Below are 11,643 nucleotides of genomic sequence, written 5' to 3' on the forward strand. Positions count from 1 at the left end.
TGAAAACCGACCGGATGGAACCATCTATCGCAATGAGAGTATGATGTGCAATGCCATATTCAGAGCCAACGACGAAATCCAAAAGTTCCAGGGGTATTACCTCCAGGAAGAGCGGTCGGCGGGGAGCGGCAAGAGCGAGCTCGACATTATCAGTGCCGCCTTGGCTACCTACCAATCCCAACATTACAAACCGTTCAAGTACCTCAGCTCTTGGCAGGAGGTGCGCCATCATCAGAAGTATAAGGGAGACGTAATATCCTCATCCAGCTCCTCCAGCAAACGGTCGAGGTCGTTATCCCTATCCGATGAGGTGGCTACCCAGCTTGCAGAAGCTAACTTGGGTAGCCCCGACACTGGCCCGAGCAGTTCCCAACGTCGGCCGCAAGGAAGGAAGAAGGCGATGGCCAACCGCCGTCGCGCCACGACTCCATCCGCCCCTGACCCCGCTCCCGCTCCCTTTGTCCCACCTCAACCCTCCAACAACACGTTGTGGACCCTTTTGGGTCAACTCAATTTGGCCAATAGGTCTCGGATGACTCCCGACCAACTTGAATCACATTTGGGAACGATACGGGGTCTCCGAAGAACATTGGGGATAGAGGACTAGTCTTCCACAAGGATATTTCTTAGCTTTTAATTATGTAATTTTTAATTTGTAGGATTTTAATTATGCATTTTTATTTTTTAGGATTTTAATTATGTATTTTTATTTTTTAGGATTTAATTATGTAATTTTTATATTTTAATGTATTTTTATATTGTAGAAATATTTTTAGTAATTGAAGTATTTAAATTAAATAATGGAATGATGAGACCCTTGAGCATATCTTTGCGGAAGAGCATGGATGTGGGTGTTGTGCTCTTGTCAAAGAGCAGTGAGTAAAAAATCAATAAAAGTGGGTCTAGGGCTACGTCCATACTCTTTGGCAAGAGCATGAATGTGGATGCTCTAATGCCATATATATTCATTGTTTCAAATTTGTTTGTACTTCTTATAGTAAGATACTGGGCCGTATATAGTATCTTGGACTAAGATACAGAGCAAGATCTCACAATGCCTGCTCAAAATTGGGCTATTGATCTAATTTTCAGGCCTAGAAAGCCGCATCCGACCAAGACTCAAATATGAAATATTTATTTATTTGTTTCCTTTTTTCCCCCTTAATCATTTATTGTTGCAGCTAAATCCTCAAACATTTCTAGCCTTTTTTTTGTGCGATCAAGCTAGTCATAGTTCTCGATTAAGACGTTTAACTACTGTTGAAACACGAATTCCTTGATATCGTAAGATATTGTTGAGGTTTTGAGGATTCGGCAGCTTGTTTTTTAAGCCTAGGTATTTGCAATAGCAATTTTTTCATATATATATTTTTAATATTTTTCCTCTATTTATTTTGTCTAAGTATTGATATTATTCTTGCTTCTGTTGAATTTCACAGGTTTATGTGGAGGAATGGATGTTGAATTGGTTACAGACGGAATATCAGAGGATGAAAATTTCGGTTATGATGATGGAAGTGAGGTAATATAGCTTACAATTGTTTGAATAAGCGCATTATAGAATTTATGCTGGAAGCTCGTTAAAATGCATCGTCTAAGGGAAAGTGATGCAGTATTTTGATCTATTAATCAAATTTCTGGCTGTTGTTTTTACTTGTTTTTTTTGTACTCAAGAGGGCATTGTAAATTGCTGAGTACTGTATGGTTGCTTTGCAGGATTACTTGAATTATGAGGGGGAACGTTGTGGTATTTGTATGGATGTTGTTATCGACAGAGGTGTGCTTGATTGCTGCCAGCATTGGTATGTTAATGATGATTATAAGCTGTGATCAATTCCGTGTCTTAGAAATGTAGAAAATCTTGTCAGGAGCATGTATAGGTATCGATTTTATTGGTTAACAGTTGGCACCGTGCAGATTTTGATGCTCACATATATTCCAGGTTCTGTTTTGCATGCATTGACAACTGGGCTACTATTACGAGCCTTTGCCCTCTTTGCCAGAATGAGTTTCAACTGATAACATGCGTACCTGTAAGTAACTTTCTTTGTTCAGCTCTCTTCGTTCTACACCTTTTTTGACTGCTCCTTTACCTGTTATGACATTCTTCTATTTCTTTCACTTAGACAATCGTATCCGAAAACCATGAGGTTTCCGCTTGACTGCTTTAATTTTCTTCCCTAATTCCTTACTATACATCAGGACACAGTCATTTAAGAGGAGTAGTTAAGTGATTATTTTATATCTTCTTGAACATATTCTAGTGGTATCATGAATATCCACATGGCTATTTTCTTATAGTCTGAATTCTCAATGAAGGTACATGATAGTTTTGGAAGCAGTCAGACGGATGATGAAGCAGATCAAAGGTATAGTTTGTCTGCTATCCTTATGTGGCTTATAGACTCATAATAGCCATTTACTTTGAGTGATAGGATAGATTGATAAATCATAGGATTGAGTATTTGAAGGTTAAGATGGTCAAACAAAAATCAAAATTAATCAATCCATTAAAGTAATAAGTTGATTAGCTTGAATTATTTTATCAACCATCATGTCACTCAAAGTAAACGCCCCCATATAGTATGAACCCTCGCATGTAATCTTTCCAATGCTCCTTCGAGTAGAACTGAAAATGTGGTTCTTTGAAAAAGAAATTTATTACAGAAGAGGTCAACGATGGTTTTTAGGGATTGAGGATGGGATATGCATTTGAGGATTGAGGATGGGATATGCATTTAGTCATGGAGCAACTTGTATAGAGTTTTAGTTTTTTCCCAGCTGCCCCAAGCATCTCTAGTTCCATATCTCCTTATTTTGAGTAGGTTGACAAATAATGTTATATACTCCCTTTGTCCCCAACCAATACCCTTCTTTTCTCATTTTGGTCTGTCTCACAAAATTTATTTTTGTCAAGTTTCTCTCTCTTATGAGGTGGGGCCCATTATCCACTAGCAACACTCTAATAACTTGTTCTTTCTATCTCTCTCATATTTACCAATTTCGCATTAAAACCGTGCCATCCCCAAAGTCCCTATGTTTAGGGGACGGGCGAAGTGCAATATATTTGTTGTATTTCTATGACATGTCTACCATTCAAATTTTTGATAGGGTGTTGACATGATGGTGCTGTATGGATAGGCATTGACAGAGAAGAAGCAAAGATTGAATTGCTGATTGTACTTTTTAGTAATGGATTATTGATTTAAAAAAGGGTAGAATGGAAATGTTTGTAGTTTGTTGACCCTGTATTTTCGGTTACTTGTAGTTTTTGAGGGAGTTTTAAAAATTGAAATAAAAGAGTTGTTATTTATTGAGACCCAATAAATATTCTGAGTTCTTCTCTAGGAGGTTAAATTTCTCAAATTTTCTTTTCAATGGTTCTTCTATAGATGTCAGAAACTAAACCAGAGTAGCTGCTCTTCTATTTTTTGGCCATCTATGAGAACTTCAGTTAGAATTTTATGATCTTGTTCATTTACGAAAAGTACTGTGGATTTTTTTTCGGTAATCACTCTGAGTGTTTACTAGAACTATCTTATTTTGTTGCAGAGATGAGGACTGGTTCGTCGAGGGGAAAACTAACACTCTTTCTTTTCCTTCATATTATATTGATGAAAATGTAAGTTGGTGTTTAACTTTCATTTACTTTATTTGCTCATGGCATCGGATCCATGTTTCAAGGTTTGGTCTGAAAGTATAATGGTACCTTACTTGATGCCCTTTTTCTTGCTTACCTTTTTCGTATGATACTAAAGACATGCCTCTCAACTACTTTTAAATAGTGATAAAAAGATAAAAAGGTATGAGTCGAAACTCATTACAAAACGCTCAAAGGGTGAGGGGACATTGTTGAGTAATTTGAGCTAAGTGTCTGCCTTAGGCTTATTTTAGTTGATAGAAGTACTGCAATTATTTTCCTTTGAAATAGCTCTTGGTATGAGAGATTTGGGAATTGCTGGCCTGCTGATAATTTGTGGGCAACTAGGCATATAAATTTTTTTTTATCTTGGAACAGTAGGTCTTGCTGATTAGTAAGTTTAACTAGATATTATTGGTCTTTACTGGAAATCAAACTCAGGGCTTGTACCTATCCCTGAGGGGATTGAGGGTTATTTCTCATGGGTACTTTTTCTCATAGCTTCCCTATTTGTATCTTGTTCTTTTTCATTAACTTCCGTAGGACAATGAACATTAGTTAAGCATGTGATTATAGTGGCTTTGTCCTGTTTTAGGCAGTTGTCTGCTTGGATGGAGATGGCTGCAAAATACGGAGTGGATCAGTGGAAATTGGAGAAGATTCAGACATTGATACATCCATTGCTTGTGATTCCTGTGATAAATGGTAGGGTACAATGCAAGTACCTTGTTTCCAACTGATGGTACTCCTGTTTAAATACAAAGCAATCACACATTATTTTACTTTGTTTAAGTTAAAGCTTTGGTGTATGAAATGTTACCCTTTTATCTTATGTGTGTTCTTCTTGAAAATGGGCCTCATTCTTATTGAAAGATAATTAGAACTTCATAATTGACTGGTTGTTGAAGTGGATGTGTGATTTACTCTTCTGATATGCATTTGTATTCATGCAAATAGGTACCATGCTTTCTGTGTGGGGTTTGATCCTGAAGGAACTTGTGAAGGCTCATGGCTCTGTCCAGGGTAATTTTGTAGTTCTTACTTCCTGCTATATAAGCCAATGCAGCTCAATGTATATTAGAATCTTTATATTTGTGATGCTAGTTGATGCAGGTGTATTATTGCTGAAGCTCAACAGAGGTCAGAAAGGGCTTCGGTATCAAGGATAAACTACCAAAACGGTATTGGAAATACTGGCGGCGACTATTTAGCTGAAGCATCATTTTCTGGAAGAGTATCAGTATCTGTTGCTGATGATGGCGAGACTGCTGTGGTCATCTCATTGGTTGAAGGAAATCAAAAGTATCAGGAATCCGACATGGATAACAAGGTGTTAACCTGCTCTACATCTAGTGTATCGAATGCTGAAGCATTACCAGAAAAGAGGAACAGTTTTGATCCTGAGTCATGTCAACAAGAAACGGAAGAATATTTATCTCCTGCCAAGCAGAAGATAAGTGCTGGTGATATAGTTGAAAGAGCTGGAACACATTTAAACGACAAAATGACTGAGTCTGGTTTAGGTCTTGATCTTGGTACATCCATGGGATCTGATACACTTGGTGATTGCATTTTATAGAATTTGTATCTTCTCATTCATCTCGAGTTAGGCAAAATTGAGCACTACCTAAGATGTTTGTATAATTTCTCATGCATATTTTTTTGCAGATAAGAAGACCAATAGCATTTCTGGAGATCAGGTGACTGGATCTTTGGAAGCAAATAATAGGTCAGAAGATTTTTTACCAGGTATAAGTTAGAGTGAGCAAATAAATCAATCCTTTCTGATCCACTCTTGAGTGAGTGTTACTGTATTAGTGATTTGGCAGAAATTATATTTTGACTGTCTGCTGTAGCAAGTTGACCTCATTTTTGCTCATGTCATTCTTTCTGGAGTGTTTCCAGCTGCGACTGTGGTACCTGATGAAATCAAAGCTTTCTCTATGAAAAGCATGTTGCCTAATGTGAAACAGATGCCAAGTGGAACTGGTGCTAAAAGAAAGCACGGAAATCGCAGGTTGTTATGCGATAAATTGTTTTATCTTCAGAACTGTTTTGCAATTGCAAGTAGATCAACATTTGTCTCCCTAATAAGGAGGATTCTTAATGGAAGGAGCACCTGTTGGAGGTCTAGATCTGATTATGTTTTGCAGTTTTGCAGTTCTACTTTTTTTCTCTTACTTTATTTTCTCTTCACTTAACTCACAAAACAAAACTACATAAAATCCCGTGCCGAATTAGAAATACTCCACTTAGAGTGGGACGGAGGGAGTAAAACATATATGAATGAGCCCAAATGGATACTACATAAAGTATGATTTTGTCAATTGTCATTCTTCTTATAACTATTATCGGAAGTAAGATACTTCATGTGTTTTGAGTGTGTTGGTTGTAACTTGTAAATTTGTAGTGCAATATTAGACTATGTATTTGTATTGTATTTGAAGCACTTCTGAAATTTTTTGTGCACTGTTTTAACCATAGAGACCACCTAGATCATAATGTATGGGCTTATGTCTTCACGGGGCTCAGGACATCCCTTTGACATTTAGGATATGAGTTGGATTAATTGATAATCATTTTACTTGATTCATTAATAATATTAAAGCTTATATTGTACTTGCCTTTTTTCTTCTCTCACATTGTTTATTTTTGAGTTGTATTGATTTGTTGTTTAGTGGGCCTTCCTCATGGAAAATAGATTACTGTTAGGTCTGAACTTTCTCTTACCTTCTATTTCCTGGGCGTTTTTTCATTTAGTTGTTTATGATGTAATAGAAATGCGGGTGGAAAGATAGAGGCTAGTGTCGAGGCTAAACTATCACGGAAGAAAATCAAAGCTGAAAGAGACTGTCACCCCATTCGCCTGACAGATAAAAGAGCTGCATCTCTTCTAGATGATTCCAATACAGCATCTACGCAACGAACCATGGGAGGTAGCACACATAAATCTTCATCTTCCAAGGAAAATGGCACTCCAGATATAATGGATATAGTTCAGGAGACAGATCGTAGAAAAGAAAGAGAAACTGCCACTGGGTTGAGGCTAAAAAAGATAATGCGGACTGATAATAAAGATTCTTTGGTGCTAGTTCAAGAGCTTAAGAAGAAAATCAGAGATGCTGTTCGAAACAAATCCTCTGAAGAGCTAGGACAGAATCGTTTTGATCCAAAACTTTTGGATGCTTTCCGGGCTGCTTTGGCTGGATCAGGGGCTGAAAATAGGAAGCAGAGTTTTGACATAAAGGCAAAACGGGCATTGCTACAAAAAGGAAAAGTACGTGAAAGCCTAACAAAAAAGATATATGGAACTGGGGCTGGGGGAAAGCGAAAGCGTGCTTGGACTCGTGAATGTGAAGTTGAATTCTGGAAACATCGTTGCATGAAAGCATCAAAGCCTGAAAAGATTCAGACATTAAAGTCAGTTCTTGATCTCCTGAGGGATGAACCTGATCAAACAAAGAAAATGCCTGGGGATGACCAGGAGGTGAAGGGTTCTTCTATTCTTTCGAGATTGTATTTAGCCAACTCATCTGTTTTCCCTAGGAAGAATGATATTAAACCTGTCTCAGCCCTTAAAGCTGACTCAAATGAAATAGCATCTAAATCGCAGCCAAATAACCAGTCCGACCTAAACCAACAGAAGCTTAGTACTTTACCAGAGGTGATTACTCCTTCTTTAGAGAGTAAAGAACAGAAGACTCATCCCAAGGGTGCAAAATCTGAAGCTGCTTCAGGTGATGCACAACTAAAGAGACATCCCAAAGGTGCAACTCATACTACTGCAATTGGTGGTGTTAAGATACCTTTGTCGAAGGACACGGCAAGTAAACCTGATGTTGTAAAGAGCGATAAAAGACAGTGGGCCTTAGAACTATTGGCAAGAAAAACGGCAGCCTCATGCAAGAGCACACAAGATAAAGAAGAGGACCAATTAATTCTCAAAGGACACTATCCATTATTGGTAAATTTAATATTTTTTTCCTTCAGCAAGATTGTCTCCCTTCCTGGGAACTTTGTAATTAAACAAGTTCCTTTATCAATAATTCTATAGGCTCAACTGCCAAAAGATATGCGTCCTGTTTTGGCACCCAGTCGTCACAACAAAATACCCTCATCAGTCAGGCAGGTAAATATTGTCTTCATTCCACAGCAACCAATGTGTTTCAGCCATCAAATCAACACTTCTATCCTTAGATAATTAATGGGTAATTCTGGACAGTTCACCTATCATTATTTGTTGGCGAGCATGCAGAATTGAGATAAGCTGTCTGTTAAGAATATTAGTATTTTGTCCCACATCGGTGATGTGACATAGCCTAGCTTAGTCTCTTGTACTATATATATGTGGGCTGTGTTGAGTAATAAGATACACCAAATACACTACTACTTTCTCTACTAAAAAAATGTAGAACAGTAAAATATAGATGTATGCCGAAAAGTAGATAGACATAGTAGAGAAAGTAGTAGTGTATTTGGTGTATCTTATTACTCAACACAGCCCACATATATATAGTACAAGAGACTAAGCTAGGCTATGTCACATCACCGATGTGGGACAAAATACTAATATTCTTAACATTGTCTTTTTGTATGTGTTCTATGTCCCATGAAATTCTGGTTCTTGCCTATGAGTTTTACCTTACATATACCAAATAAATACTTCCTTCTAAGGATAGATAGAATCATGAAACTCACACCCAAATTTTCGTTTGGAATGTAATTTCATTTGTTCATGCTTCAAGCATCTCCTGAATTTGTTAACATAAGAATGTGTCACCATAATCCTGATTTCAACTTGGGTTGAATTTCCTGAATTAGGTCCCTGCATCCAGCTGTATATTTTCGAGTCTTTCGTTTGATTTTATCCTCTTCTTGATGCTATATTATTTATTTTGCCTTGGTTGTAGCTATTTCCTTTTTCTCAGCTGGACATCTTTCTATTTGTGAGATTAAAACTTAATCTATAACTAACCAATAGTTACAATTCAGGTTCAACTTTATCGTCTAACGGAGAACTTCCTGAAGAAAGCAAATCTATCGAAGGTTTGCCAGAGTGCTGAAACAGAGTTGGCTGTAGCAGATGCTGTTAATATTGAAAAAGACATAGCTAACAGGTCAAAGAGTAAGCTTGTATACCAGAATCTATGCTCACAAGAGCTGTCACGCAGATCAGAAGACATAAACTCTGAAAGAGCTGAAGGAATTAATCATTGCTCCACTTCTAAAGGCCCATCTGTTGAAGCATCTGAAGAAGCGAGTAATATATCCTTTGATCTCGAAGTTAATGAAGCCTTAAAAAATGCAGGGCTTATGTCTGATTCCCCTCCAAGTAGTCCCAGTCACCCGACCGAGGAGGACATTGATAACAATGTTGGGTCACCAGGAAACAGCGATGATGGACCTGACAATGTAATTGAAGTTGATCCACATCCGGATCTTGATATTTATGGTGATTTTGAGTATAGTTTGGAAGATGATGACTTCATTGGTGCGGGTGTTCTGAACACTTCTAAGCTAGAGTCTGAGCCACCTAAACTCAAGTTGTTGTTTTCTTCCCTTAAACCTGAGAAAACAGATGGAACGGTGGACTTTGTGGATCATGAGGCGCAGAGAGATGTTGAACCTTTAGCTGGCCCATCTGAGCTGCATGAGCCTCAAAACAAGACGAGTGCTGGAAGCTCAACTGTTGATGATAGAGTAGATGGGTGTGGTCCTCGAAAGTCTTCTGATGAAGATGATGAAGAGCCTTCTCTTGCAGAGTGTGAAGAACTTTATGGACCTGATATAGAACCACTAGTCGGAAAGTATCCGGTGACGGTTGCTGCAATGCAATTTGAACCAACAGTCAGTAATGAACTACATGGGGGAAATGGAGATGATAGGTCGAACGATGCTGATAAGAGCTCTGTACAACCAATTGAGGATCACCCCAACAACTCAGGAGCTACCACGGAGGAATCAAATCAAGCAAATACCAAGGAGAAGACATCCAAATGTAATGCCAAGCAATCAGAAAACCATAATATGGTCATGAAAAAGGTGAAACGCGTATATATATACACATTGGTTCTATGTTATCTATCTGCTCATAAATTAATCACGTTTTTCCATTGCAGGTCGAAACTTACATAAAGGAGCACATAAGACCGCTTTGCAAGAGTGGCGTAATCACAGTTGAACAATACCGGTGGGCTGTGGGGAAGACTACTGAGAAAGTAATGAAGTATCACTCCAAGGAGAAAAACGCTAATTTCCTCATCAAGGAAGGTGAGAAGGTGAAGAAACTCGCTCAACAGTATGTTGAAGCTTCCCAACAACGTTGAAGGTGAGAAGGTAAAGAAACTCACTCCAACAGTATGTTGAAGCTTCCCAACAACGCTGAAGCTTCCCAGCAGAAAACTAAAATCGTTACACGTTCACTGTGTTTTTTGAATCTCACCAGAACGTCTCATTGTATCGCTTAAATGAATGCGCATCAAAATACGGTAAAACTTTGGACGAGATAGCACTCATGTGGTCCCTTCTAAGGTTTGAGTGCTAGCTGCTTAGTATTGCTACAGTTTCTGTGATATTTGGAAATATATTTCTAATTTCACTCTACATGTCGAAGTTGTGAACTTGTAAACTACTGGATTTGAGTTTCATTCAAATTTGAATTTGGCATGGTAAATTCAATATAACCATGTGTAATTTGTCTTTAATCTCGACTTCATTGAGTTTATGTGATGATCATAATGTGTATATTGATTATAGTTCTGGTAGAAAAATACGTACCAATTGAAATGCTGAATCATATAAAAAGCTAAATGGAAGAAGAAAAAGACACTGGAATATACGATCTCGTACAATTCTCATGAGAAACATCTTGCCTATTGAGCTATGCTTCGTGCTATTAAATTGACGATCTTTCCTCTCACTAATTGCTAAATAAGCAATGAACTAACACTTCTTTGTTAAACCTGCCATTAAAAATTGAGAAAATAGTATAGTACTCCCTCCGTCCCGGACTACTTGCACGTATTTCCTTTCTGGGCGTCCCAAGTTATTTGCATTCTTTTCATTTTTAGTAAAAACTATCACCTACAGCCGCAATTGTTGACTTTGCTATACACTCATTCCTTAATCTCCGTGCCGAAAAGGAAATGTGCGAGTAGTCCGGGACGGAGGGAGTACTATTAAACGATTGATTTTTGTAAGCATTCACAAGAAGTCGAATTATGTAGTAGTACTACTCTATTATCAAAGTTTTCAATCAGATCCAGTCGGTCCATAACTCGACCATGAACAATATGGTATAGTAGGCCGATCATATTGGGCTCTTTTCATAATGCCACAATGTTTAATTTGTTTTTTCCGCATATTATGATAACATATTGTTTGTTATCTAGTTGGATTGCATGTGTTTGTATATTTACTATAGTTTTTAGAGACTAAGCGAATCGGTGAAACTATTGGGTCATGGTTCATTCACTTTGATCAATATTACCGTTGACCAGTATATATAATCATCGCACATAACATCTCGTATTTTGCCTCATTTTAGAGGAAAATGATATTGCGTTATGCGATAATGATTTTATAAAATTTATTCATGTGCACCTATGCAATTAAAAAATAGTTAGAATCCTCATAAAAATATAGTAGTATTTAATTTGATTTTTGTCTTGTAAAACATAATTTACATTGCGAGAGTCAAGTGAAATTTAAGGTTTTGATATAATTTTTAAGAGTGAGGAAGTAATTAGCTTTAATTTGATACATTTAATTAATGTAATGTTTTATGCTTAGTTACATGAAAATGATAAGATTTCAGTAGACAATTGGTCAGTAAATATAGCTGCTTGATAAATCATAGTGCGTAAAAAATACATCAGAGGATATAATATTATAAACATTTCACTAATACATAAGAATCATTTGAAGATGTAAAAACACTTGTTAATATTCTGCATCTAAATTTTGTTATAGTATTTCCTTTGCGTATGAGAATATAGTATAAT

At 37.2% G+C, this 11,643-nt stretch overlaps 1 protein-coding gene across 4 annotated transcripts; it reads left to right on the forward strand.

Moving 5' to 3' along the window:
• Positions 1–1,102: 1,102 nt before the first annotated feature.
• Positions 1,103–10,344, forward strand: LOC121771537 (uncharacterized protein At4g10930-like). Of its 4 annotated transcripts, none has more exons than XM_042168341.1 (15): positions 1,103–1,336; positions 1,440–1,522; positions 1,717–1,802; positions 1,943–2,033; positions 2,320–2,369; positions 3,553–3,622; positions 4,236–4,345; positions 4,598–4,663; positions 4,754–5,202; positions 5,309–5,389; positions 5,537–5,657; positions 6,419–7,604; positions 7,695–7,769; positions 8,633–9,682; positions 9,760–10,344. In XM_042168341.1, exons 2-15 carry the CDS (start codon positions 1,454–1,456, stop codon positions 9,964–9,966), a joined length of 3,711 nt encoding a protein of 1,236 aa, XP_042024275.1. In that variant the 5' UTR covers positions 1,103–1,336; positions 1,440–1,453; the 3' UTR covers positions 9,967–10,344. The 4 variants fall into 4 exon arrangements, with proteins under 4 accessions (XP_042024275.1, XP_042024276.1, XP_042024277.1 ...); XM_042168342.1 differs by having other exon boundaries at positions 1,104–1,336; positions 5,546–5,657; XM_042168343.1 differs by having other exon boundaries at positions 1,104–1,336; positions 4,754–5,175.
• Positions 10,345–11,643: the final 1,299 nt, after the last annotated feature.

Source organism: Salvia splendens, chromosome 16, assembly GCF_004379255.2.
Source record: "Salvia splendens isolate huo1 chromosome 16, SspV2, whole genome shotgun sequence".
NCBI lineage: Eukaryota > Viridiplantae > Streptophyta > Magnoliopsida > Lamiales > Lamiaceae > Salvia > Salvia splendens.

Coding starts and splice junctions, on each gene's coding strand:
- LOC121771537 (XM_042168341.1), top strand. CDS start 1,454: ATGGATGTTGAATTGGTTACAGACGGAATATCAGAGGATGAAAATTTC. Junction 1,523..1,716: donor GTTATGATGATGGAAGTGAG/GTAATATAGCTT, acceptor GTTGCTTTGCAG/GATTACTTGAATTATGAGGG. Junction 7,770..8,632: donor TACCCTCATCAGTCAGGCAG/GTAAATATTGTC, acceptor GTTACAATTCAG/GTTCAACTTTATCGTCTAAC.